This window comes from Lentinus tigrinus (genome assembly GCF_003813185.1).
Source record: "Lentinus tigrinus ALCF2SS1-7 unplaced genomic scaffold L226scaffold_5, whole genome shotgun sequence".
Lineage (NCBI taxonomy): Eukaryota > Fungi > Basidiomycota > Agaricomycetes > Polyporales > Polyporaceae > Lentinus > Lentinus tigrinus.
In genome coordinates, this window is record NW_027137914.1 from 1,816,401 (window position 1) to 1,842,839 (window position 26,439).

General features: G+C 57.2%; 10 protein-coding genes across 10 annotated transcripts; 3 read left to right on the plus strand and 7 right to left on the minus strand.

The window, feature by feature from the left end:
* Positions 1 to 370: 370 nt before the first annotated feature.
* Positions 371 to 2,846, minus strand: L226DRAFT_457219 (copper radical oxidase; the record flags this gene model as incomplete). The annotated part of the gene is made up of 9 exons (XM_067675357.1): positions 371 to 645; positions 701 to 821; positions 878 to 1,143; positions 1,209 to 1,923; positions 1,977 to 2,007; positions 2,069 to 2,149; positions 2,256 to 2,472; positions 2,531 to 2,621; positions 2,679 to 2,846. The coding sequence occupies 9 exons, from the start codon at positions 2,844 to 2,846 to the stop codon at positions 371 to 373; spliced, it is 1,965 nt and encodes a 654-aa protein (XP_067539318.1).
* A 2,594-nt stretch (positions 2,847 to 5,440) lies between these two features.
* L226DRAFT_532061 (uncharacterized protein) lies at positions 5,441 to 6,380 on the minus strand. The gene has a single exon (XM_067680193.1). It carries the CDS (start codon positions 6,153 to 6,155, stop codon positions 5,673 to 5,675), a length of 483 nt encoding a protein of 160 aa, XP_067539319.1. The 5' UTR covers positions 6,156 to 6,380; the 3' UTR covers positions 5,441 to 5,672.
* Positions 6,381 to 6,397: 17 nt separating this feature from the next.
* Positions 6,398 to 7,070, plus strand: L226DRAFT_301423 (uncharacterized protein). The gene has a single exon (XM_067673705.1). It carries the CDS (start codon positions 6,597 to 6,599, stop codon positions 6,945 to 6,947), a length of 351 nt encoding a protein of 116 aa, XP_067539320.1. The 5' UTR covers positions 6,398 to 6,596; the 3' UTR covers positions 6,948 to 7,070.
* Positions 7,071 to 8,436: 1,366 nt separating this feature from the next.
* L226DRAFT_301513 (uncharacterized protein) lies at positions 8,437 to 10,170 on the plus strand. Its single transcript, XM_067673706.1, has 4 exons — positions 8,437 to 8,527; positions 8,590 to 9,688; positions 9,754 to 9,818; positions 9,964 to 10,170. Exons 2-4 carry the CDS (start codon positions 8,706 to 8,708, stop codon positions 10,101 to 10,103), a joined length of 1,188 nt encoding a protein of 395 aa, XP_067539321.1. The 5' UTR covers positions 8,437 to 8,527; positions 8,590 to 8,705; the 3' UTR covers positions 10,104 to 10,170.
* A 2,414-nt stretch (positions 10,171 to 12,584) lies between these two features.
* L226DRAFT_301305 (uncharacterized protein) lies at positions 12,585 to 15,463 on the minus strand. Its single transcript, XM_067673704.1, has 6 exons — positions 15,166 to 15,463; positions 14,761 to 14,985; positions 13,980 to 14,700; positions 13,810 to 13,898; positions 13,366 to 13,750; positions 12,585 to 13,300 (listed from the first exon to the last, which is right to left on the minus strand). The coding sequence occupies exons 1-6, from the start codon at positions 15,349 to 15,351 to the stop codon at positions 12,726 to 12,728; spliced, it is 2,181 nt and encodes a 726-aa protein (XP_067539322.1). The 5' UTR covers positions 15,352 to 15,463; the 3' UTR covers positions 12,585 to 12,725.
* A 144-nt stretch (positions 15,464 to 15,607) lies between these two features.
* Positions 15,608 to 19,092, plus strand: L226DRAFT_532065 (protein SEY1). Its single transcript, XM_067680194.1, has 13 exons — positions 15,608 to 15,830; positions 15,886 to 15,983; positions 16,035 to 16,109; positions 16,366 to 16,451; positions 16,507 to 16,670; positions 16,723 to 17,059; positions 17,113 to 17,311; positions 17,365 to 17,741; positions 17,798 to 17,936; positions 17,995 to 18,221; positions 18,284 to 18,627; positions 18,679 to 18,745; positions 18,804 to 19,092. The coding sequence occupies exons 1-13, from the start codon at positions 15,676 to 15,678 to the stop codon at positions 18,948 to 18,950; spliced, it is 2,415 nt and encodes an 804-aa protein (XP_067539323.1). The 5' UTR covers positions 15,608 to 15,675; the 3' UTR covers positions 18,951 to 19,092.
* A 234-nt stretch (positions 19,093 to 19,326) lies between these two features.
* On the minus strand, positions 19,327 to 20,490 carry L226DRAFT_481740 (uncharacterized protein). Its single transcript, XM_067676944.1, has 2 exons — positions 19,512 to 20,490; positions 19,327 to 19,461 (listed from the first exon to the last, which is right to left on the minus strand). Exons 1-2 carry the CDS (start codon positions 20,466 to 20,468, stop codon positions 19,399 to 19,401), a joined length of 1,020 nt encoding a protein of 339 aa, XP_067539324.1. The 5' UTR covers positions 20,469 to 20,490; the 3' UTR covers positions 19,327 to 19,398.
* Positions 20,491 to 20,829: 339 nt separating this feature from the next.
* Positions 20,830 to 22,107, minus strand: L226DRAFT_457805 (glycoside hydrolase family 43 protein; the record flags this gene model as incomplete). Its single annotated transcript, XM_067675398.1, has 6 exons — positions 20,830 to 21,267; positions 21,326 to 21,429; positions 21,493 to 21,737; positions 21,800 to 21,861; positions 21,917 to 21,966; positions 22,029 to 22,107. The coding sequence occupies 6 exons, from the start codon at positions 22,105 to 22,107 to the stop codon at positions 20,830 to 20,832; spliced, it is 978 nt and encodes a 325-aa protein (XP_067539325.1).
* Positions 22,108 to 23,331: 1,224 nt separating this feature from the next.
* Positions 23,332 to 24,272, minus strand: L226DRAFT_568353 (uncharacterized protein; the record flags this gene model as incomplete). The annotated part of the gene is made up of 3 exons (XM_067684151.1): positions 23,332 to 23,355; positions 23,416 to 23,973; positions 24,033 to 24,272. The coding sequence occupies 3 exons, from the start codon at positions 24,270 to 24,272 to the stop codon at positions 23,332 to 23,334; spliced, it is 822 nt and encodes a 273-aa protein (XP_067539326.1).
* A 361-nt stretch (positions 24,273 to 24,633) lies between these two features.
* Positions 24,634 to 25,703, minus strand: L226DRAFT_568354 (HAD-like protein; the record flags this gene model as incomplete). Its single annotated transcript, XM_067684152.1, has 5 exons — positions 24,634 to 24,776; positions 24,843 to 25,325; positions 25,398 to 25,463; positions 25,526 to 25,567; positions 25,649 to 25,703. The coding sequence occupies 5 exons, from the start codon at positions 25,701 to 25,703 to the stop codon at positions 24,634 to 24,636; spliced, it is 789 nt and encodes a 262-aa protein (XP_067539327.1).
* Positions 25,704 to 26,439: the final 736 nt, after the last annotated feature.

Here is a 26,439-nt window from a genome sequence, read left to right on the forward strand (position 1 = left end):
GGTGATCAACTACGTGCAGTCCAATGTCAAACGAGTGGCAGCCAATACGCCCAAATCAAGAAGTTAGACCTCTCGAATGAGAAAGTACGGCTATAAGTCATGATACTAATATAGTCGACATATGTCAAGTCCAGTCCGTGCGTACGTAACGTGGAGGAGGGTTGGAGGAGGTTAGATGCGGGGAAAATAGTCTGAACAAAAATACCAAGACAAGACAGACACCAAGAGGGGTTAGGGGGGATACACACACGACAACAGAGAAGTCCGCGTTATTAAAGTCGTCTTCAAACTCGTCACTATTTCACTAGGGAAGTCCGATCGTCAATCAAGGAGCACAAACCGCGGATCAGATGGGAGGGTCCTGCTGCTGTTACAGCAGAGATGAGAGCAGGGAGAGCGAGAGGAGGCCGGCGACGAGCAGCGATGGGATCGAGCCGAACAAGCCTGCTGCAGCAGAGTTCTTGCTATCGTTCGAGCCCTGTGCTGAAGAGTTGTCGCCGGAGGTGCTGTTGCCGGACGACGCCGCGGCGACCTGCGATGATGGGAGCGTCGCGAGCTTCGCGGTGGGTTGAGCCTCGATCTTGCCGGAGCCGATCATGACCTGGACACCCATGGAAGGCACGCCATTGACGACGACGAAGACGACTGGCATACAATATCTCAGAGGTCATTCTAATGTCGAGCAGATGGAGGCACTCACGAGCAGGACCGGGTTGGAACGTCGAGGGGTTGGGCGGCATCTGGTTGACGTGCAGAGTAGCGCTGCCGTCGGTGTTGCCAGTGTAGGACATCTGGAGCTCAAGCATCCGCTGGCCCATGTTCTACATCAGGGAAACTATCAGCCGCCGCGCACATATGCGTGCATTGTCCAACTCACCATGGTGTGCGTAGAGAACCCGGTGCGGATGACAACAACCTTAGTGTTCTTAACGTTATTGACATCGCCGAACAGGTCGTCCTTCGTGAGCGTCACGTTGAAGTAGTCACCGCCGTACGACAGCGTGCTGAGAATGCCCACGGGCTCCGGGCGGCGCTCGTTGAAGTACGAGGGATAGAAGTGCTCGACGCGGTACTCCGTAGGGAACTTCACGTTCTTGACCGCATAATCCGCATGTGGGTTCGACCCAGAAACGAAGACAGATCCTGTCATGGAACAACCGTCAACAAACGCACTTCCCTGCCTGGCTGCATGCGGGGATGACACTCACCATCAGGAAGAAGCGTTGCACCAGAGTGGTACATGCGGGGAACAGTACTCGGCGATAGACCGTCGCGCGACCACCGCTTGCCCTTCTCAGCGCTCGGGTCGTAGATGATGGGCATGAGGATCGGGTTATCGGCGTACGACTCGTTCAGCGTCCAGTCCTCAGTGCCATAGCCGGCCGTGCCCGTCTGGGCGCCGTTGAGCATGAGGATCTTACCATTGGGCAGCAGGATCAGGTTGCCCATCGAGCGGCCCTCGGGGAGCGGGTCGTCTTCGACGTAGGACGAGGACTCGTCGGGCGTGATGCGCACGCATGAGTCGGACGCGTTGTACGCAGCGATGTCCCAGTTCGTCTTCCACTGATCGGATTGCAAGTTCGATCCACCACAGAACAGCAGTGTAGCGGTGTAGTTGTTGTCAGGCGTTAGTGGGAGCATCGTCGAACCACCGCTCGCAGGGTACACGCGCACGGCATCGATCATGTCATCGAGCGCCGTCTCCTTCTTGGTCTTGTAGTCCAGGAGCGCTGTCTTCCAGTTGGACTGCAGGAAGATCTTGCCGGACGGCAACATCCACGTGAGCGGGTACAGGTTCACCGGGAGCGTAGAGGACAGAATGTCCGATTTGACGACGTCTCCATCGGTCGGAGGGAAGATCTCCCATGTCGGGTTGTCCTGGTCTGCGCTGTTGACATATCCTCCCCAGTCACAACCGCCGAGCTGCAGGTCCTGTGAGTCACCTCGAATAGGGGGAGCGGTCAGGAATAGCCTACAATGATAGCGGAACCATCCTCGAGCGTCTCGCTGGTTTCCATGCTGTGTTAGAACCGCGCATGCTACGTCAAGCAGGGAAATGGAAACCTACAGCGTGGGATACCAACGCCGAGTGGTCATGGGAGTCGTAATAACCCATTCACAGCTCTCGTCGTCGCAGGGGTTGATCAAGCTATCAAAACATACAGTTAGAGCCATGTGTGGGTGACGCGAGGACGTCCGTATTTACCGAACCCTGACGTGTAGAACGGGCGGTCAGCTACCCTGCATAGCGCCACGCAGAAGTAGTGAGGCGTTGAACGTACGAATTGCCTCCGTCAGGGTCGTCATAGTCCCCTCCCCCGTTCTGGCTGTCTGCCTGGACACCGCCAACCTTCACAGCCTGGTTGCCGCCGACATTGAGCCAGGTGCCATTGCCAAGGACAGTACCACCCGCGCAGAACGAGTTGGTCACGATGTCCATCGGACGACCGCCGTTTTTACTCAGCGAATACTCTGAAATGGGCGCGCGTCGTGAGTGGCTATATGCGCGCCCATGGGCGCATACACGCACCTGCGGCCCACGCTGGGTGTCCATTGATCTTCGTGGGGTTGCCCTCGGTCTTATCGACAATGTAGACCTTGTCGAGGGTTCCGAGGAACAGCTGTAGGGCACGTCGCGTGAGATACACCACCCCGCCGGAGATTGGAATGCATCGTACCTGCTGTGCACTAACGATACTGTCTCCGACAATCTCGAACTGGCCGAGAGGTGCATTCGTCTTGCTGGGCTGACCAGGCTTCGTGACCGTCGACTGGGCAAACGCCGAGGCAAAGAGCGACAGGGCCATGGCGGCCGCGCGGACGTTTCTTCTGTGAGTGCGATCCATGGCAGAAAAACGCGAGAAAAGAGAAGGAGTCGCGCTGTCCAGGACCCCGGGCGTGAGGGAGGAGGAGGGAGGGGTGGAGAAAGAGCAGTCCACAGACGCGGCCGACTAAAGTAGGTCGCCCGCAGCGGAACAAGGAGCGGCTGTGTGGACTGGGACAGGCGAGAAATGAGTAGAGAGCCGGAGGGAAGTGGGCGTTGGAGAAACAGAAACGGCGCGGGGATGGGCGTACGGTTATGGCCCCGGGGCACTGGCACCTGTCGGACGCGATCGGGCACTGCGTCTCCGCCAGACCAGTGTCAGCCAGCCTCTTGGATTCATTCCGAATGGGCAGACATCCATTGCTCCGGGCACATGCGCCTATACCCTCGCCGGATCCTCCAGCGACTCGGAGGGCGTCCAACAGCCTGAGCATCGACTCGGAACTCGCTGGTTTCGCAGCACTTCCCGTTCCATGCCCAACCGCCATTCCCTGCCAGCAACGCCGCGCGCACTAGGGATAGCACGACGCCAGACCCTGCGCCCTGCGAGATGTGTTTTCGAATTCCCCCGTGCACCTCGGGCCTGCGTGAGGAAATCGGGCGGTACTCACTGACGTCTGAGGCTCATCGCGCCGGCCTGAAGACAGTATACGCGGGCGGCGGACTCCTAAGTGGCCCAGATGCCGGGCCATCAGATTCATGAGGCAGCAGAGCTAGCGTGATTGATTGCATTCTCCAGCAGGGACGGCGAGATGAGTCCGCAGACGAAAACTCCAGGCTGTCAGAAGGCAAGGACGAGTGCCCGCAAGCGCTACCCCGCGCGGAGTTGCCGCCTGCCGAGAATGGCATCTTGCCGCGCGCCAAGACATTGTTTCGCCTCCCGCGACCGTGCGCCTATTGGCTTTCTGCTCTCCGACTCCAGGCACCTCTCAGCCACCAGTTACCGCTTCGCTTCATGACACTCTCCTCGACATACTCGACGTCCTCCTCGTTGCTGCCTTGCTGCTCGTCTGTGGGCACCGCACGCACAGGCAGCCTCGCCTCGCCAAAGCTTGAAACACCACGAGTTGCGCGCGCTGCCCGGCGGGCTGATTTCTCGGCAACATATTCCCGCAGAGCGGAGGTCTTTTGCCTCGTCCTGTGACCTTGGCGGAAATCTCGAAATACAAATCCTGTATCGGGGACACATTCGGCAAACTCCCGGCCAGGTCAAGCCTTGACATTGAGCAGCCTGGGACCTGGGTGAGTGGACAGCGTCCATATCGCAGCTTCCCTGCAATCGGGATCGTTGCTAGCATCACCAACTGCTTCTGGTGCATAACGCAACAACGATGCAGGACATGGCCGATAACGATGCCGTACTACGTGACAGTGAAAGCCCGTGATGTGAGTAAGTCGCATACTCCATCCCGACGCCTGTCTTCATTTGCGCTCACCTAAGGTTGACAGAGCGGCACACACGAAGTACTGAGCATCGCGCTCGTCCCATATGTGCACCGCCCCCGTCACGGCGTTGCGGTCCACAAACCGCATGTCTCCGAGCAATCGGACGACCGGACTAAGTGGCCAAGTGTTGGGAAACCCACGGTGCTCTCTCTAACCCCCTCTAACCGGCCTCTCGTTGAGCGTTGCACTGCCTCTCGGGGTGACTCTGCCCGCTACGAGCTCAACACTGAAGTCACAACATCTCCTTCATGGGAACTCTGACGATCTCACACGGGCTCCTTGAGCTCTCGGACCGCGGGCGCCCTGGTGCCGTACATGGCGCCTTCGATGCATCTCCGGTACAAGGTTCGGGCTTCGATGCCCTCCCTTGTCCGACATGACCTGCTACTGACGGAGCTTGTGCGGTTCCCGACACTACCTGGGGGAGAGGGGGACGATCCGCGGTACGAATACCCCTTTCGTTCGTGCACATTGAATATTCGTCCGGTCGGCGGGACTGCACGGAACTGACATAGCAGCATCCTACGTCACTCTAGCACACCCATACCTGAAATCATATATGTGCTGCTCATACCGAGTCTCTGCGCGCTTCTGCGCACTCAGAACATCCCACCCTTCGGTGTTTCCGCCCTTTACGGACTAGGACTCGGAATCCGAAATGAGCGGCGTCCTCGTGCAGGCGTCTCGCTCGGTCGGAGTCTGCGAGAGTCTGCGCCTGTCAGTGTCACTGTGCGCGACGCGCGTTCCCTTGGTCTGATGCGTTAATATGTCAATACTAGTACTGACTGTGACCTTGAGTGCTGCGGCATACATGGACGCCAGGGAGTTTCCCATCGATTTGAAGAGTCAGAAGACGCACAACATGTGGCATGGGTCGCGCGCGTACAAGAGCTTCGTTCAGCCTGGACTTCAATCGCCTCTCTGCCCCCACACCTCCGCACAGCTACAACGCGTTGAACTTGTTTGAGGATGGCCTGTGAGTTGGCAGCTCAATGCCAGTGTTCAGTAGACGTCTCGCCCTGAACTATTGCTTACTTGGAGATCTGGAATGAGACCCGAGTAAGCCCATTGCCCCTTCTTCTCCACCGATTTTTGGTTATGCTCATTTCTTCTAGGCATTGCCCACAATCATAGGAGCTAGCCGCTCTTCTGCTCCGTCTTCAAGCCAGTTCAGATCCCAACGATTTCTAGGGTCCCCGGATCTTCTGAATCTCTCCCCTCAGGCGCCAACGCGGCCTCCCTTCGGGACCACGCTTGTCGTTCTTGGCAGACCTTCAGCACAACCACAAGCAAGCACGTCTCTCAAAGCATCTCAAACTTGTGTTTTGCCACTCGTCGAGACCTCACTACCATAGTGTCCGGCTCGGAGGCGGAACAGGAAGTTCACAACACCCGTAACCCTCTATCGTCCCTCGATCAACGCCACAAAGCAACCCCCCTCCAGGCTCCGAGCGGCGAGCCTCCCCGGGGGGCCCTTCCAAATTCCATACCTGTATGTACGGCGACGCTGTGCCGCTGCGCTGCAGTTCCTTTCATGCGCGTCGCGGCAGGTCGCGGGGGCACGTACGAGGCTCGTGGTTTGTCTCCATTTTCCGGATCCAAAGTATGAAGCTAAGTATGACTCGAAAATTGCACGATGCTCATTTCCGAATTCGCGTGTGGGGTGCTCTCCAAGCTCTGCATGATGCCGTCGTTCGAACGACGTTGAACCAAAATCCTGCGTGCCTGCAGGGAATCGAAGGCCATTGCGATGGAGGAGATGCGCAGGTAGGTATGGATGGATGCTGCGATAAGTATGGATGGGGCTGAAGTCGTCAACTGCAACCACATATGTATAGACGTCGATCGCATGGAGCAGCCGAGCAAGGGCCTGAGTCAGGCACATCTCGCTCGACCTGCGCAGTCAGAGCGACGTCAAGGGGGGACTTTCAACAAGATATGTTTCCGGTAACCAGGTATGCGCATATGCTTGACTTCTCGGCACCAGAAGGCAAGATCGCATCGATCACTCTTCTTCTTCCATACGTTGTAGCCACAGCGAGGATATCGGAGGTAGAACGCTAACGGGTACGGGTCGCATTGTGTCATAGGCGATCATGAGCGGGTTGCCATGTAGAGCGTGGTAATTAATGAGGGCCCTCGGTGTCCTCGCCGCATCGAGCTCCCCATGGGGATGTATGGTGTGCAACGCACCGGAGTTGCAAAGGATGCCGTTGTTTGTGCGCATGCGTGCCACAAACATTTCATCGACCTCATAGGTCCCTGACATGCTGGGTAACGCAATCAGGGAATGGATACATGACAATGACGTTGCCTTACGCCTACAATGCCCTCATATACCGTAGTCCTGGCCATCATCTTCCACGCGTCAGTCAGAAGGGTGCCCCGGATCCGCTCGTTCACGCGTTGTCCAACAGGCTTGCGGGGCGGGCGAGGGAAGGAGGAGTGGGGGAAGGCCCGTATAAGCGAAGGAAGTGTACCCCGTAGTCGGGCTGTACGGCAACCTGTCACGAGGGCGGTGCTTCGAGGCAGAAAAATGCCATGTCGCAGCGCCTTCGCCGGACCTTGCGCAAATGCAAACGCAACGCTGTCCACATATGCACGAATCACCGGTCTGAGACTGTGGCTAGCATCGCTAGTTGCCGTCCTCGTCTATGCATACTCCATTGGACGCTGAGGACTGGGTTCATGGCTCCGCGAAGCTGAACCTGCTGCGAGGACGGGGACTCGATTGACTCCTAACGTTGTACTGCAGATACAGAGGAAACATGCGCGGTAGGTCACTCACCTTTACCTAAACGTCCACGACGTGGCAAGCTACTCGGAGCTTGCGATGCTACGGCCTCCATCGAGGAGCTGCTCGTATGCGGGCAACGTCATCTCTACCAGAGTGGGATAGCGCTGTCAGCAGGCGTCCCGCCTTATGGCAGCTGAGGAAACTTACTGTACCGCGGCACAGCGGCGACGCACAGCTCGGGCTTCTGCCGGGCTGACCGGCTTCATGAGCCTGGACGAGGCTCCACTGGGCGAACGATGTCCAGAGCAGTCTAAGCATCTTCAGGCTGGCAAGATACGAGCTGAAAGCACGTTCTGATGTTCGTTCCGGGTGCAGAGAGATGCTCTGGGCCTGCAAGTAGTGCGCACTTAGTCGTCGGTAATGGGGACGCGAGCCTGATGTTTGTCAAGGCGGAGTATGCATGAGGAGTGAGAGAGCGTCAGTGTATGGCGCCGGACGGTGATTGGCCACAGGGACACAGCCTGACGTCATTGTCTGGGGTATAAGTCGGCAGGCGCCCGAGGACGGGGACGCAGACGGAGGGGAGAGTGCCACTCTGTCCACCGCCAACGAAGACAGCCTGCTCAAGATCGTGCCGTGTCCAACGTATATCACACCAAACAGCCCCACCCATCCCCGTCTTTGTCCGTTCTGCCCGCAAGGCACCACAATGCCTTTTCACCACCAACTACCACCATCGTCCTCGTCCCCATCCCCGTCCCATCCCCTCGTCCCTCTCGAACACTCCTCGTCCTCGTCCTCCTCGATACCCTCTCTCACCAGCGAGGACTCGGCAACGTCGACCCCCGACTCTGAGGCTCTCGCCTCGCCACTACGGCGGCTCTCCCTCAACGACGACTCTCACTCACCAATCAAGACGCGTAAGCCTGACGTGCACGACTCTTCCACGACATTCGTCCACGGCGATCGTGCGATTGGGTTTGAATCCTCTGAAGGCCTCACGCGGGAGAACATGTTGGACAGAGAGTTTCGCCAGGAGCGCAGAAGCATGGGCAGGGAAGTCAGTTTGAGCCAGGGCAGAGAACTTGAAGGTAAGCAGGCGTTCTCACACCCTACTATCGGCGCTACAGTACTTGTCTCCGCCGGCATTCCCCTGAGAAACGTCGATTGGCCATCGAGCATGGTGATCACGTCAGGAGATACCTGTATTCCGACTAGTTAGCGTAGCCTGACCCGAAACGGCGCTTGATCCGCGCCGATGACGAAGATGCTGGCGTGCACCAGCCGTAGGGATGGTGAGACTGCGAGCAGCTCAGCAACGTCGTCATCGACTGCGCGGGAGAGGACGGGAATTGAGCTCTGATGTGTGTGTGCGTTGGGAGGGAGAGAAAGCGCGGCCGATTACCTTTTGGCTTTGACTTTGGGTTCTTATCAGGCCCGTTGCCGATTGCTCGTTCGCCGGGTGACCGGCAGGGGCACCGCGCTGGGACGACGCATCCCAATCATATTTGCCGACGAGAGTTGTCCATGTTGCACTCATCTGATCTCCGTCACTGATCCATTCCCTCGTCGCTTTTCGCAGCCTCTCCTCTTCCTTTCCCCCCGCCGTCCGTCCGCCCACCCCTCCCCCACCGAACGTCCTCGCACTCCAAACGACACGCCTCGTTCGACTCGCCCCGAGAGGTTCCCCTGCCTTTCATGCCCTCTCGCCATCCCTCCTACCCCGCTTCAACCTCTACTGCTCAGACGCAGGGCTCCGCTGTGCATGACTCGGATGCTCCCCGACTCTCGTGTCTTGCCTCCAGCTCCAGCTCGGAACTAAGGACGGACACGACCAGGCCGGTTTTCGACGACCACGTAGCAAGTTCATCCTCGGACAGTACCCCGTCGTCATCCTCTTCGCCGCCCACGTCGATGGGAGGCGACTCAAAAGCGGCTCGGGGCTCCGTCCCCGACTTCATGGACCTGACAGAGTCTCCGGGACCCGGTATGCACTTCCACTCCTCGCGCGCCGTCCAACACCCCCGCCCACAGTCGCCGAGGCTGCCCCCACCGTCGTCGACGACACTACCAATATTTTCTCGGCCTTTCTCTTCACCCGACGCGTCAAGACCCATCCACTCTCCGCGCCCGATGCGGCCGCCAGGCGTGCCTGATCGCGGGTCGACGGCGAGCCTGCCGCTGCCAGCAGACACACCATACCACACGCTGCCTTCGTTTCCTGGGGGACCCATCCAGGAGGACCAGGAGATGCGCTCCGCCGCCCCGACGCGGCCCAGCTCGAGCCGCCCGTCGGTCGCGCCCAATCAGGCATCGACGTCATCGATACCGTCATCGTCGCCCTGGCAAACACGGCGGTCACCGTCGGTCGTCTCCGATCTCGAGCACGAAGAATTCATGTCGCTCGTTGCGAGCCGCATCCTCGACCGTGCGTACTCGTCCGCCGCCCGCTCGCCGGACGCCTCCTCGTCAATATCGGACCGGCCGCTGCCCCCGCCGGCCCCGCCGACAGTGTTGACGCCGCCGCCGCCGCCGCTGAGCCAGGACCGGGGGCCGACGGCGCCGTACGAGCCGTTCCTCGCGCACGCGCCGCCGCCACAGGACTCGTACATCGCCGTGGACACCACGCCGGCCGAATATCGGCTGCTCGTCCGTCTACCAGGCTTCAAGCGCGACGCCATGTACGTCCACGTTCCCATCACGTGTCTCCCGCTGGCTGATGCTCCGCTCGTTTCGCGCTTATCAGTACGGTCTCAACACGCAAGCGGCGCATCCTCCATGTTGTCGCAGACTCGTGGGAGCCTAACGGCGGTGAGTCTCGTATATCTGCACGCTCCTTGACGTGTGCCGCTAACAGGTGCCTGTCCTATCTGTAATTCGAATCACATCAACAATCGACTTCTCCCTGCGATGCGCGCACAATGCGGCCCTCCTCCATGTGGCCTCCCGTCCGCAGGTCATTTCGAGCAGCGGATCTCGTTTGGGTATGATGCGCTCCTCGCCCAAGTGCGTGCCGAGTTCGACGGCGAACACCTGCAAGTGATCGTCCCAAGACGAACCATCCCCATGACGTACCATCCAGCACGAGAATGGTGAGCGCTTCGGCGCTCGGTCCTGGAATCCCTGTCGACCCCTTCTCCCGAGCTTCCCGGTCGCTGGCCCTCCCCACGGACAGAGTCTCTCCTCTTGTCCCTCGCGTTCTGTCCGTCTATCGCAACAGGATCCGATCCCTACGTGTGCCGCTGCGCGAACGTGTGTGCTGCACGTACGTCGCCGGCGCCGGATGGCTTCCACAACATACTCCCAGGAGACGGGCGGACGGATTGACCCAGGACATGGACTTGGAGGGGTCTCATACCCCCAGTAATTATCACGTCACGACCCATATTCCCTATCATGATGAGTATAACCTGCCGCGAGGTGCGGCCTAATGAGTTACACATATCACACTAACTGCCATTGCTCGTTCTCGATATCGCATACCACCGCCGACCGTATCCATCTATCATCGCTCCCCACCGCCGTTCCCAATATCCCCTATCTGCACGACTTCCCCGCTTGTTCCGCCGTACCATCCACACATATCGACCATCACAAATCGCAATCGCACGAATCATCAATGCACAACCCAAACCACGCTCTTCGTCTTCCTGTCCGCATTCCTCGGTGGCGATTCGCCAGATCCTCGCATGACCGCAACTGACGCCGCGTCCCCGTTCAATTCACCTCTCCCCGCCCGTAGTCATCGCATATCATCGCTCCTTGTACGTACTGCCTGCATCTGCTCTGTAGCGCTGTTACCCGAACGCCTGCATGGTCCGGTGACCTGCGTCGTGTGTCGTCGGACCATTCCGGGCCTCAAGCGACTCCTCAGTGGATCCAAGTATTCCCCCCGGAGCGCCGAAGGAATGTGGCCTCATTCGAATGGGACGGTATCTTGGCGAGCCGCCCCTACCGGCTTACGAGGAAATCCGAGCGTGTCAAGACGGTTCACACCCACGAGTATATTGCATCTGGTCCAGTGATAGCTCACGCAGCTATGGCCGAGGATGGGACTCCACCTACTCGTGGTGCTTCGCGGAATGTCATGAGGTCGTGCCCACCAGATCCGGCGATTCCCATGGTCCACGGTACAAGTTGTCCTGGATGAATTGGAGTTGGCCCACTGCGGGGAAACAATGAAGACATCTGGATACGAGGACGCGAGGCACTCGCATTACGAGGATCCCACGGCGACATGGCACATACATCTCACTTCCCCCTCCCACCGCTCTCTTCCTTTCCGTCATCTCCTTACTTATTCATGACATGTCGCTCATCGACATCTCGCATCCGCACTGCACAAGTATTGCCATATCAACTCGACTCGTCTCTAGCTCTACATCCTAACCCATCCATCTGTCATTGTACCATATATCCCCCACGCTGCAGGATAACAACTGCCTAGATTGTCGAGCTGTCGATATCGTCGTTGTCATATTCATGATGTATTCCAGTTTTGTCTGTCGGTCTCTGCATCCGTTCTCCAGTCACGACCCTTCGCGAACTTGTTCAGAACCATTTGGGCGAGATCGCAACATATACCTGTACCTCCCTTCCAATAATTTACTTCCGTAATGACCGCCGTTCTTCTATGCACTCTCTCCACAAATTCGCATGTTGCTCGGTCTTGGACATGCTGTGTAGTCACAACGTTCGCTCCGCTCTCCATACACGCTTGGCGGCGTCGTTAGTCGCTGTCATTCCCTCTGCTTCTTCCATTTTATGTATGTATGTTTGTTGATATCACGCTGCTGTGTTGCGTTTTCCCCAGTTGTTGTACATAGATACGTACTCACCACGTACACGATCAGTACTTATCAAGTTATTCCTATAGACCGGGTTGTGCTCTCCCACTGCACCCTCTGTTTGCGCTCCTCGCTATCCCCTTTTAGACAACACTTCATCATTCTGCCTACAACCCTGTCCGTGTATGATGAATAATAGAACCTTGTCATCGTTCATTTAGCTCAGAGAAGCAGTTTCAGGAAGAAAGTTTGTCTGGCAGTCCTTGGGCTTCGACGCGCCTGCCGCAGCTCGCGGCGCTGTCCCAGAGTGGACGCGTGTTGAAACTTAAGCGGCGACACCACACCGGTGCTAGTCACACGAGGAGGTCGGTGGAAGCAAGCCCGAAGGGTGTAGAAGGGCGTACGATTTATTACGATGAACTGTGGAGTTCGCGTTACGTACCCTGATCCCGCAGTGGCAGCACGAGGACACCAGTGTGCCGCCACTGACCGACCGTGTCGCCGCTTCGCAAACTGGTCCCTCCCCGCTGTCGCACCCCAGGAACACCGCCCACACTCAAGTATAGCTTCGCGGAGCATAGCTGTCACTGAACGTGGAACCTTGTAGACTGCGCAACCATCCAAACGGGGCCGGTTCTGCGACGATGCCGCTTGGGCTATAGAACGGCGGACGCTGACACTAGTACTGACAGTTCGAGTATATTAACTCAAATGGGATTGGTCGCTCCGATACCGGGATGCCGGTCACGACGTACAGTATGCACGGAATTTCCAGCCACTCTCAGCCGCTAGTACTGCCGCGCGTCCGGAAGCACGCAGGTAATGCTTCCGCGAAGTATGGACGCCGACGGGGAGGGCTCGCAGGGTCGGGTCGTGTAGTTTGCGGCCAATGGCGGCGCGAGTACGTCGCATGTACAGGCCTCGAGGCCTGCTAGCGGCGCAAACCTGCGCCGTCGCTACCGCCTGTGTGCTTCTTCCTGGGGTTCGGGCGCGTGCTCTCGTCATTTGTGGGCTGCGTCGTGCCATCGACAACCGGATGCGTGGCCGGAGAGGGCGAGGAAGATGAAGGGCCCGGGGAAGGGTGTGGGGAAGACGATGGGCCAGGATTGGAAGGAGGTTTCGGGGAGGGATCGGCGTATATGGATGCACCACGCCCCCAGTCTCGCGCTCGGTCGCCCCAGTCCTCGCGGACGCCCCAGATGTGATCTGCACTAAGGCGGGGAGCGGGAGGACGATCTGCAGGGGAGGTGGAGGTGCGGTCCAGGGAGGCTTCTTCGGCGAAGTCAGTCGCATCCGAGGAAGGGACTCGTGTAGCTTGTGGATGAGTAGAGGTACCACTGCTGATGGAATTGGATAGGCGCGGAGGGACAGAATCCGATGTGGACGTCTCCCATTTGCGAGCATCAAGAGGGAGGGGAGCCCACTGCTCTTCCTTGGCGTAAGTTTCGCTCGTCATCTCAAGGAGGCGAGAGAGGGCGCGCTTGAATGCGAATTGTTCGTCCTTGCCTATTGCAGACGTTCATTATCAGACATCAGACAGAAGGCCGGTCACAGACACAGAAGACACGGACCTGAGAAGATAGACAACGTGTCTAACGCGAGTGTGCGTGTTGGTACACGTTCTGTGGCCATGTTCGGTGCGTCGTAGGACGAGACGTTCGGCCTATACACGTCCTGCGTCTCCGCAACAGCTTCTGCCATCATGACGTCCACGTCTTCGCGAGTCGCGCCGCCGACGGTCTCTCCAGAAGAGGTTGGAGCATCGGGAAAGAATAGCTGTTCAGGCTCGGCTTCTGCGAGACAGATGATTCTGCAGCGAGCTTCGTAAAGCGCGTCAATGAGCGAGATGAACCGACGAGCTTGATTCTTAGCCGATAGCTTGAGTACCGGGATTGATGTTATGATAAAGGTGTGGTATCGCGATGCCAGCGTGATGTAGTCTGCAGGTCCGAGTGACTACCGATAGTGAGTCAGCGCAAATCCATGGGTATCAACATTTAGGTACCGTGACACACCTCGTCGCACAGCTGCGAGAAAGTAAACTCGCACACCCCATTTGCAGACCACGGCACAAGGATAGCACGTCCGAAGACAATGATGTCTGCTGAACTCACAGTCAGTGTTTCTGCTACCCCCATCCAAAAACAGCGAGACCCGATCCGAAGACCCGACAATCTCGACGTACCGTCGGAACTACCGCGTGCCCCGTGCTTGATCTCTTCCAGGGTTGCTTCGAATTCACGTCGATGCGCGAAGCTGTACCAGCTTCTCTTCCCTCCGCTTCCTCTCACAACACGCCAATCGCGTTCAGAACGCATGACGACCACGGGGCAGCGTGCCTTAAGCGCCTCCACGAACGGCTCTAGCCGCTCCCGCTGAACACCGTTCTTGTAGAGGTCGTCCGGAACCTTGTTCGAGCTGCCCACTATGATTCCACCCATCCGCCAGAACCAGGAGAGAACATCGGCAAGCAAGGTCGCGCTTGACACGTCGAGCAGCTGAATCTCGTCGAAGACAAGCAGCCAGTGCCGGAGGATTAGCCTCTGCGCCACAGCGTACGCGATACTAGGTTCCACCGGTGACCGTGTGAGAGAAAAGGATGCGTTGGATGTGCGTCTCCAGCGAATGGGCAGCGAGCCGGACTTGAGAAGTTGACGCCATTGCTCGCGGATGAGCTTGTTCCACGGCTGCTGTTGCTGTCCCGAATCGTCGACGGTGTCTTGTGGGGCGTCAGAGGCATGCATAGCCGCCATTCTGCGACGCGTCTCTTCCCATACGGCCCGGTATATCTCCAGGACTAACTCGTTGTAGTGCTTGCGCGCCTTGTACGGGGTGGGAAGGGTCGAGAACCAGAGGTCGATTAGGAAGCTCTTGCCAGAGCCAGGCGGGCCGGTGATCAGGAGGCCCTAGAGAGACAAGGATATGATCATGAGTGGACCGTGGCTGAGAACGTGAGGGATACATGCCTTCGGGGTGGTTAATGCTTCGATTTCCTCCGCGTGCGTCCGGACGCGCACTAAGCCTCTTATGCCATCGGACTCTTCCACGACAGGCTCGTCCGCGGACCACCACGGCGATGACTCTGCTGTATCGCTTGATGATGAAGGCACGACGGTATGAGTCGCGTTCAAGTGCCTTGCTTGAAGGGCGGGTGGTGCATAGCCTTCTATCTCTCTTTGCAGTCTCCTAAGCTTCACGGAGTCAGATATTGTCATAGTAATGCGAGGAGAGCAGGTATCGAGAGGAGCTCTCATAAAACGTGTCTCAAGTTTTGAGATCTCGGAAATGCTTGCTTGATCCTCGGACACTAATCCACGGCCAAGCAACCATTCCCGAGCATTCCCGATCTAAGGCTAGGTGGAGAAACACACCTGCATTACGACCCGTATCTGTTCTTCATCTTCTTGAATGCGGCCGAGAGCAATCAAACCACGATAGCGCTCTAGCAGGTCTACATGTGCGGGAAGGTTCGTGCTGTAACGGCGTAATCGCGTGGGTGACGACCAAACCCCACTGCTACACCGCCATAAGGCGGGAGAATGATAGGAACTCTGCATTTATTCTTGAATGCAAATTCCTGCGAATATTTATCAGTATTCAACGGCCTTGCTGAGGCCTGGCGGCGAGCATCTTGTCGCAATGGTCCTGAACGGTGATGGTTAGTGGAAGAGCCCGTGAAGGGAGAGACCGTGAGAACTGGGCAAGAGCCTAGACTGCCGCTGTCAGTGTCCATCCAAATTGGGACGGATTGCCGTGTCGCGCCACGTGACTGACACCCGTAGTTTGGGCGTGCAGGAGCGTGCCAGTTGTGCACCACTGTCTGCGTACAACAACTTCTTTCCCATCCCCTTCCACTCGTTCGTAAGCTATTCTGTTGCGACATGGCCCAGGTCACCGTACAACCCAAATCCGCTGGGGCACCATCCAAGCTCGGGTCGCCCACCACCGCGAATGGTCGCTACGTGAACGGGTCCTCATCCACCTCGGATGCCAGTTCGGAGCGTGTTCAGATCATAAACGACGAGAAGGAGTTTACGTGAGTTACTGTATGAATATGTGCAACGCTGTGATCTAAGAGTTGCTGCGGATAGGCCGGAGTTGAACCAGCAGTTAGAGAAGTGGGGTCTGCAGAATGCAGGCTTCGACTATGACATTGTAGCAGTGTTTGGCTCTCAATCTACGGGCAAAAGTGCGTATCTGTCTGTGACCATGTCGTGCGCTGCTGAGCAACGTTCCGTAGGTACATTGCTTAATCGACTATTTGGAACGAACTTCGACGTCATGGACGAAACGAAACGACAGCAGACGACCAAGGGTGAGTGGTCCGATCCGCTGTGTACTTGCAATACACCCACCCCTCCCTTCCCCTCTGCACTCTGCGACGAGCTCGCTACCATGCCAACCTGCCATACGCATGAGTGCCTTTACTTGTTGTGATTGGCGTATGCACACGCGGCCGTTCGCTTGTTTGGTTGCAGTTGGCGTCTACGCCCGCAATGACGTTATGTCACGAGCATTACTGTGGTTGCAGCCTTTGGCATAGAAAATATGGGCTGACCTCCGTTCGTCAGGTATATGGATGTGTAAGGGTAAGAGTATGAATGTGCTGGTGATGGACGTGGAAGGAACGGATGGACGAGAACGTGGAGAGGACCAGGTGCGTCAGACCGTCTTGTTACCCTGTGCGCGACCGACCGAGTTCGCTCCCCCAGGATTTCGAGCGAAAATCTGCTCTATTCTCGCTTGCCTCTTCGGAAGTCCTCATTGTAAACTTATGGGAACACCAAGTCGGTCTCTATCAAGGTGCGAACATGGGTCTGCTGAAGACCGTGTTCGAAGTCAACCTCGGCCTCTTCGGCAAGAAGACTCCGGATGGGTGAGTCCCCCTCCCCTCACGATAGACAACATCACTCTTACGTGCCTTCAAGCCGCAATCAACGTACAATGCTACTCTTCGTCATTCGTGATCACATCGGCACGACACCGTTGGCCAACCTTCAGGCGACGTTGACGGCTGACATGCAGAAGATCTGGGAGACACTATCCAAACCCGCAGAGTTGAAGGACAAACAACTGTCCGACTACTTTGACCTCTCCTTTGCCGCGCTTCCACACAAGATCCTCGCCGCGGACAAGTTCGAGAGCGAGATCCAGGAACTCAGGAAGCGCTTCGTGGACAAATCAAGAGAGGATTACGTCTTCTCGCCTGCCTACCACAAGCGCATTCCCGCCGATGGTGTTGCGTTCTACATGGAGGGCATTTGGGTTCGTCCCTTTTGCTGTGCATGGCTGTGCGAGGTGCTCATAGACATGTATAGGAACAAGTGCAAACGAACAAGGACCTCGACCTACCCACTCAGCGCGAGCTGCTTGCTCAGTTCCGTTGTGACGAGATATCTTCGGCGGCGTTGCAAGAGTTTAACGAGCAAGCCAAGCCGCAACGGAGACCCATTGAGTCTGGTAAGGTTGTCGAGGGCCTGGGCAAGATGATGCGTGCATGGAGGAGTCAAGCTTTGGGTGAGCTCCATATACACACGAGTCCTTCGCATCTCTTGAACAAAACATCGCAGACCGTTATGACCGTGACGCGTCGCGCTACCACCAGGGCGTGTACAAGCGCAAGCGCGCGGACCTTATCGCCGTGCTTGACTCGACACTCTCGCCCTTGTTCCTCGGTCAGCTGAAGAACCTGCACAAATCCTGTCTCTCCACGTACAAGAAGGAGATGCTGGAGGGCATGCGCGGAGAGGGATACAACTTCGCCGACGTCGTGTCCGCAGCTCGCGACCGCCTGGAGAAGCGCTTCCTCGAGAGCGCGCAGGAGGCTCTTGTCGAGGGCACCGACTGGACGTACGAGGATGAGCTTGCTTTGTTGCGCGAGGAGGCGCGGATTGTGGCGGACCAGTGCAGGAAAGACGAGACGAAGAAGATGGTCAACGTCATTGAGGTTTGTTCGCGTCCCGTACTTCGTGGTAGTGGCGATGCTCATATCGTTGTGTCCAGCGCAACTTCAAGAAGCAAATCTCAGAGCCGGTCGAGATATACCTGAACAAGCCCTCACCGGACATGTGGGACAAGGTCCTTAAGGTCTTCCGCGATACGCTTGACAAGGCGGAGGCGTCGTACCTCGCCAAGGCCAAGAGTAAGGGGCACCATAGGTTCATATTCCGTGAATTATAGATTTTGATATTGTGTTGCAGGCTTCGACTGCACTGAGGAAGAGAATGCGACCGCCCTCGCTGTCCTGCGCAAGCGTGCCTGGCTTGCGCTCCGTTCCAAGATTGATGAGCAGACCTCGGACACTGTTTTCCTTGGCATGCTCCGCAACTTCTTCGAAGAGCGTTTCCGCTACGATGAGAATGGCACGCCGCGTGTGTGGAAGCCTGAAGATGACATCGACGGTGCATTCCGGAAGGCGAAGGAGCAGGTTAGCGTTCACGACCTATGTGTGCTCATCAGTTACATCGACTTACGACGTTTCATCTTCAGACACTGGAACTTATCCCACTCTATTGGAAGATAAAGCCTCTTGACCCGTCGCTCGAGTACACACTGCCGTCAGAGATGTCAGACCCACTCACGAGCACGGAGGAGTTCGACTTCCCCTCCACCCTCATCATCTTCTCCGAGACTAAGTCGCTGGACCTCACCAACCGCTTCCGCAAGGATGCTGATGCTTACTACGTCGAGGCCAAGCGAAGTACTGTCTCAAGCGTGGCGCAGATCCCGTACTGGATGTACGGCGTGCTCGTCGTGCTTGGCTGGAACGAAGCGATGGTTGTCCTATTCAACCCGCTCTACTTTGCAATGCTGCTGGTCCTGCTTGCTTCTGCGTAAGTGCAACTTCGTATTTGATTACGTTCAATGGCTGACGTTGTTGTTAGCTGGATCATCGTGCAGCTCGGTATGGTTGGCCCCGTCTTCCAAATAATCAGGACGCTTGGTGGCGAGGTATGCCACTTCATCTGTGTCGCACCTTCGTCGCTATTGACCGCGATCGCCCGTACAGGTCCATCGGCAAGTCGAGAGCCGGCTGCGCGAGCACTTCTCGCAGCCGCAACCAGCACAACCCGTGCGTAGCTCACACAGACGCAACATCTCGGCTGGAGACGAGGTAGAGAGGAAACGGCGGAACTTGAAGACCGAGCCCATGTGAGCGGGCGGTAGCACTTGTCTCGGCGCTGCAAAGGATGAAGGCCAGAGGCCCTCGAGTCAACTTGGTTGTGTGTTACCCCATCTTTACTTTCCTGGCGTAATTATTTTGGATTGGACGCTTATGATAATGCCCATGAACGCTCGTTCGTTGGTGAAAGCATTGCGTTGACTGCTGGTGAAGCCCCAAGATGAGGTATGTATTCGCTTAGCTGCTTGAAGTGCATCGTTGACTGATTCAAGACCATACCCCGGCAGTTCCAACGAGTATTCTCAGCATCTCACCACTTGTCTTCCGTCAGGTCTGGGTTCATGATGCTTGTCACTCGACAGGGCGAGGAACAGACATTCGCCGCGACGCGGCGATATGCATATGGATGAGGGGATTATATCAACAACAAAGGTATGAAGCACCATGCTACAACCGAGGATCACTCGAAATTCCACTAGGATCACGTACACTCGGCCTGTCCTGCTGCACACTCAGCCTGGCTAAACGGGAGATCGATTTTGACCTGTGACCAAGTCAGTGACCATCCATTCTCCCTGCAACGTTGATACTCACTTCAGCCAAAACCTGGTCGACCTTTGCCGCTAGCAGCATGTTGAACAACGATATGTCGGCGTATGCTCGTGGCATGCATCTAGCGCACGATGCAGCGTTGCGCAGGACGTCGACGTGCTCCGCCAGATAGGCCCGTATAGTTGATCCAGACGGTCGGTAGAACAATGCGTATCGCAATGCACGCATGTAGTCACACCACCACCGGCGGGTGCAGTACAAGCTGCCGGTTGGAAGGAATCGCAGCTGCATGTCACCGATCGTGCACCAAGCCGCGTGTGCCTCCACATCGTTGCCAAGTGACACCCACACCCAGGTCGGCGAGTCTTCAACGTTGAAGACTCCCACCGGGCCAGGGAACGCGCGCTTGTGGTTGTCGTTGAGAACCCAATCCGTGTCGTCGAAAACTCGGAGCACCGCGTCCACGCACTTCTTCCGATAGATATGGACGGCATATAATGCCGCGGCAGGGAGAAGAGCGAACTCGGGAGGTGGGGAGGTGGGGATGTGGAACCTTGGGTCATCGCGCAGGAGGACCGCTGCGTCCCTGGCTACGTCTTCCATCCCGAATATGTATGCGATGGCATAAATGCGCAGCGGCTCACGGGGTAGGAGCTGTTTAATGGGCGACCGCATGTTCGCTGTAACGGCTGACATGTCGTATTTGCGCGCCGCTTGGAGTACAGCGTAGACCTCCTCCACGGTGGTAATGTCTGGATGCTTGACTGGGCAGCACAAACGGAAGACATGCTCGAGCGTACGTGCGTCCTCAGTCACATCCACAATTGGCGGGCCCTCGACGTCTGGAGGGGGTGGCACCGCCAACATGTCGCGGAGCATGGGAGACAGTTTCGAGACGATGACCTTGTAGAGACGGAAGTCTACGCCGTCAGAAGAGCGGAAGATGATATCGGCGTCTTCGTCGTCAAAAGGGGTTCGAGCGGAACAGGACTCTGCCATGTCGAGGATTACTGCTGGTGGTGAGATGGATAGCGGACGCAAAGATGCAACATGTACGCATATACTTACTCAACGCAGGGGGTACACAAAAAGCATGCAGCCACAAAGTAACAATGCATGGGCACAAAGCACCATGGACTGGCCAATAGCCTGCGGCGGAGCTCAAGAGTGCTAACGTACATTGATCACCATGGTACAATGGTATCATACAAAGACCATGTGGGAGGACGAGTCATAGACTCGTCCTCGCCATGTTACACTGAGGTCTGCTGCTTGTGTGGTAGCCCAACTTCAAGACGCACATGCTGAGGAACACCGTAACAGAACCCGGCGTCCAGATGATACAGGGCCCTCCCAGCCCTCAACTCACAACAACTGGCCAACCCGACGAGAAGTCCAAGTAGTTGATGCCGAGGTACGACGGGCCGCCGAACGCGTCGTTGGGAACGTAATGATACACGATGATGTCGCGGCCACTGACGGGGTCGTGATAGATGCTCTGCCCACCAGGTGCGTAGATGTTGTCGTGGGAGCCGAGTACAAGCGTGCCGGTCGGCGGGTCAAGGTTTAGAGTGATATCGTTGCCGAGCTGGCCGTAGAAGGGCCCGTTGACCGAGGTGCCGCGCCCGACGAGCACCTTGTACTCCTTGCCGGCGGGAGGGCGCGACGTCGCACCCTGGAGTGGCGTGATGCCGTCCGAGAAGAACATGAAGTAGTACTGTGAGCTGGGTGGCTTGTAGAGGAAGCCACCCTCCGCGGGTCGGCCGTTGTATCCAGCCAGGTGTGTGCCCGGGGGAGGCTATCGATGAGTGATGTCAGCGTGAAGTTCTGAGAGGAGGCACAATGGAGGTGCGTACAGCGGACGCGGTGGACGCGTTGAGGAGCGGGACCTGGAAGATACCGTTCCAGTACGAGCCGAACTGCAGCCAAATGCCGTTGCTGTTTATGACGTTTCCATCGACTAAAGTGTCACTACATTAGCACTCTACTCGCGCCGGCTCGGAGACCAAGCTGAAGGACGCACTGGCGTTGTATATGGCGCCCGATGACGAGGTGATGACTGCGCCCCAGTCGGTCCAGGTGCCAGGCTCCATGGTCCAGCTGGTCGCGAGACCGATGGCGGAGTTTTGGCTGCCGAGCGCGGATACGGAGTAGTACAGGACATAAGCGTTGTAAAGAATGTTAATATCGGGGGCCCAGAGGTTGCAGTTCCCCGGGTTGTTGATAATGGAACAATTAGGAAGGACGCTACCCTCGCTCGTCCACGGACTATGTGATGAAGCCGTGGATGAGCGGAAGAAGTCAACTGCAGGAAGAGAAGGCTCGCTCACCCGCTCAGGGAGGTAGAGGTGAAGATTTGAATCCCACCACCAGTCGAAAAGACGAAATATTTCTGAAATATAACGGTGAGCGACGCATGGTGCACGGTATAGCCCGGATATATGTACCCCAAGGCTCGGGTTGTACATGATCGTCGGATCACGAACTACGACCGACGCTGAGCAGTCCGGTGCTGTCAATCGAATTACCGCACCACCCAAATAGTATCGAGATACTCACAACCGCCCGGCAAGGGGTTCGGGGTCGCAAACGCAAGCGACACCAGTGAGACAAGCGACGCGAGGATGCTGAACTTCATGATGGTAGAGGAGTGAGACTGGGAGTGGAGCAGTAGCACCGCGAAGACCAGTGGAGCTGGTGCAGCACGAGGTCATGGAGTACGGGGCTCTTATACTTCTAGGTTGCGATCCAGTGTCTTCGGAAGACCTTGCAGCATACGCTTCCATCGAGCATCACGCGCCGTTGGCCCGCATTGCGGTCTTCGGCTGGCTTGATCTCACCGGACGGCGAGCCTCCCTTGGTCAAGATCTGACCGGGGACTAGGCACGACAGTGCGGGTGGTTGATGCCCGTGACCTGCAGACCATATGCACGATCAGCCTTCTGGATCTGAATCTAGACACTTGGCAGAGATTGACCAGGACGGCGGTAATAAGGCTGCAGTGCTCATGGAGGCGCCTGATATCGCCATATGGGATGTCTGCGTGGGTAGAGTCAGTGCCGATTGCGTCTTATGCATGGCTCTGCTACTTACCTGTTTGCCAGGAGGAGTCGCTCGATCTGTGTATTTCCAACCTTCCAGCTTGAGATCTTCTCACGTCGAGCGCACATATGGCGTCATGCCACACGTTTAGCCGCGTTGGTGCATGCTCGCGTTACCATCGCGCCGGATATGGGAAACATCTTGAGACGGTGTACGTGCGTGCAGCGGATCCTGCGCATTAACATTACGGAACGGTGTGGCCATGCCACGACATTGTTCGTGCGTTGCTATGTATGAGAGACACCATGACCGGCAATTGTATCCGGACACTCACCAGGTTCGTCCTAAGGGTCAATGCTCGAGGTGCGGAGAGAGGTCAGCTACACTTAAGCGATGACGGTTCGCAGGTTGCACGAAGGGCGAATTCGGGATGTGGGAAATTGAAATGTGGAATGCTGTGTCGCAGGAGAACCGCCGCATCTCTCGCGACACTAAACCTGTATGCGAGGTCATACGTAGATGGGTTGCGGCTCACAGGAAAGGGACTGCCTGATGATCACGCTCAAGTTCGCTGTAGCCCCTGCCATCTCGTACACGTGTCGCTTAGCGCAAAGATCTTCTACGGTAATGCTGGTAATGTTTGAATGCGCAAGTGGGCAGCATAGACGGGAGGCTTGGTCAGATCTACGGCCGAGAGACTTCTGAATAGCACATTGAGTGACTCACTAGGTGCCACACCATTGCCCTTTGCTCGCCTAACGCGGCATAGAATGTACAAAGTCAATGGGTGACGTAACAGCCTGCCAAGTCCTCAATAGCCTCAGAAAGGCAGCTTGATCTCAACCTGAACGAGGGAGACATCAATGTTCCTGTCGGTGACGAAATGAGAAGGTGCAAAACTCACCAATGACGTGAGACTATCAATACGCTTCGCCAACAGCTGGCTATACTCGAGCAAGTCTTTCCACGCCTTCGGCGAGCACTGTCTGCAAGTTACAGCATCCTCGACCGCCGGCTGGAGGACAGCCCAACGCCTGACCACCTCTCCCCGTGGGAGACTTCGCAACTCCTTCTTCGCCGCAGCATTGTATACGGTCCACCAGTCCCTCACGTATAGCAGACTGTTTGCCCGCCCGCCAACTTGGACATGACGAGCAGGATGAACGGGATCGGTGCAGGCCACCCATGCCCACGAGCCAGTGACGGACATGACGCGACCTTTGCGTGAAATCCACACAGGCTCCCTCCCTGGACACTCCGTGGCCATCCACTGTGTCGCATCTGAGTCGTCGACCGCTTCCCGGGCTACCTCTATGCACCGCTTTCTGTACTCGACGAGTGCCCATATTGCCGAGGCGGGGATGTCGGCGTACTCTGGTGGCATACCCGCGCTAGTAGGTTCGAGGAACCTCGGGTGGAGAGCAAGGATTCGTGCGGGTGCGAAGTGCAGCATCTCGTATTTCTTCAGCGCATCCAGCAGGCAACGAGTTCATCGGCGGTCGCGAGGATCGGATGAGGGACGGGGAAACACATGCGCAGAAGATGGTCGATAGTGTTGGCATCCTCCGTCATGTCGACGATCTGCGGCTCTCCGGGAGAGTCGGGATTGGGGGGCAGAGTGAACATGCCCTCGAAGAAGGAAGACGCTTTCGACAAAACCATCTTGTGGAGATGGAAAAGCACCTTGTCGGAAGACCGGAAGGTCACGTCGTAATTCGAATAACTGAAAGGTGCGCGGACTGGTTCTGCTTCGTGAGCCATAGTGCGCGGGGGAGAGGGAGAGCAGATGAGCGCGAAGGTGGGAAAGGGGACCGCAGGTCTGCCTGCTCAAGAACTGTAATAGAGATGTGCTGCGGTTGCTGCAGCACAATGACACGGTCCGAGTACCGATGTACTGACCTTCTCGTGCATCTTATGACATCGGAGTCAATCCGTACTAGTTGCTGGTGTCTCGTCACAAGTTGCAGAACCGTTCAACTGATACACAGCGCGCGAATGATCTGGACGCCTGCAAAACGATATGATGTTTGTCAGCACTGCATGACTTTACCTCGATCGCTTACTTTGCCGCTATTCTATGGAACCTTCAGTACATATTCATCCCACTCGAACTCCAACTCGTTCATGACTTGGGGTCGTACGGCGGAAGTCCCCACTCCTCCGGGACAAAGTCCTCGAGCGACTGCAACGTGAGGTCCGGCTGCTCATCCACAGCCGTCGTCTCTCCACCAACAGACAGCAGGTTCGCATCCGGAACCCAGACCACTGCATATTCACAATGAGCTCGTCGGTGAAGATATGAAGAAAGATGGATAGGCTCAGCACACGCACCACTCATGCCAGCCCTCTTCCCGGCCTGCATTCCAGGGATCGCATCCTCAAACACGAGCCCCTTCGCCCTTACCTCCTTCTGCTTCTCGCTCACATGCCCCTCCTGCACCTCTCCCTGCCCGACATCCAGCTTCAAAAATCGCTCCGCCGCGACCAAGAAGATATCCGGGTGCGGCTTCCCGCGCCCGCGCTCAATCAGCCCGTCGTCCGCACACACGACGCGGCCCTCGAAGCAGTCGAAGAGCGCGCCGAGGTGCGACGACTTGAGTTCAAAGTTGCGCCGCAGCGAGCTCGTCGCGAGCGCGATCGGGACCTTGTGCGCGTGCAGGTGCTGCACGAGCCTGATCGCGCCGGCGAGCGGACGCACGGACGGCCAGCGCTCGTCCTGCATGCTGCGCCGGATGTCGAGGTAGTAGTCGATCGTGAAGTACGGCGGGAGGTCCGGGAAGAAGGACAGCAGGTGCGCGGCGGCTTCGCGTTCCGCTGCGGGGGCCCCATGGCCAGTGTGTCAGCTCGGGTGCATGGGAGCTGGAGGTGAGAGAGGGGGAGACGCACGTTTGCCCATGAGTCCGGCTTTGATGTCCCAGGTCATCTCCTTGCCGTGCGGCGCAAGGAGCTCATCTGTGAATGCGCAGATGAGCGGGCGTGCGGAGGACGCTCCTGCCAGGCTCATGGATCCGTACTGGTCACCTCGGTGTATACACGCTCCGAGTCAATGAGCAACCCTGTCCGACTCTGGTCAGCGATCACAGCGATCCTCTGTGCATGGGTGCACGGCAGGTGTGCTGGCCCACTCAGGTACTCACCGTCCATGTCGAAGATCACGTACTCGATCTTCGGCCTCTGGGCATTCTGTGCCATCTCTGGGGTATATGAGGGGGTATGGGAGATGTCTACGTGCAAAAGCGGTGCTGGCTGTAGCTCCTCTGGGTGGGAGTAATCACCCAAACGGCAGATCCTGCGCAGAGTCGCTGCAAAGCGCCCATACTGAACCCAACACCGCCACCGTAGCGGATCACAAACCTCCTCAGCGTCACCGTGGCTGTCCCGCAGCAACAGCCAGCAACTTCTGGTTGAACCACCGCGATTTCTGTAACGGCCAGGAGCAGCCAAGGTGACCTCTGAGTACGTCAGGACGAGGCAGCCACAGTGGAAACCATCTACCGCAGGGTGCTCAGCTTGCGATTCGCTGGCAGAGCGCACGATGATCGGTTCACCCGACCCACGGTTGACCCGGCGAGACCATGTCACCGTGGCCCATCTCGCAAATTTCATCCTCACTATACCTCGCAAAGGCAATTTGGGTCAAGAATCCGAGATCCATTATCCTGAGACCTGTCCATGAGGACCCCGTTTCACAGTCTCACAGTACTTACTCATCTATCCTGCCTCACCAGTACGCAAGGCCCCGTTTTCCAAGGGCGTCGATAATCAGTCACCAGTGCTGCGTGTATCAGCATGTCGGTGTCAATGGCAAGCCTTCGAGGGGCCCTGCTTCTGGGCTCCCGCGGTCCAATCCGGATCGACCACGAGCTGTGGAGACCCACCGTTAATAAATCGCGGAGGAATGCAGGAACCCCAACATGGACAAGTCGCG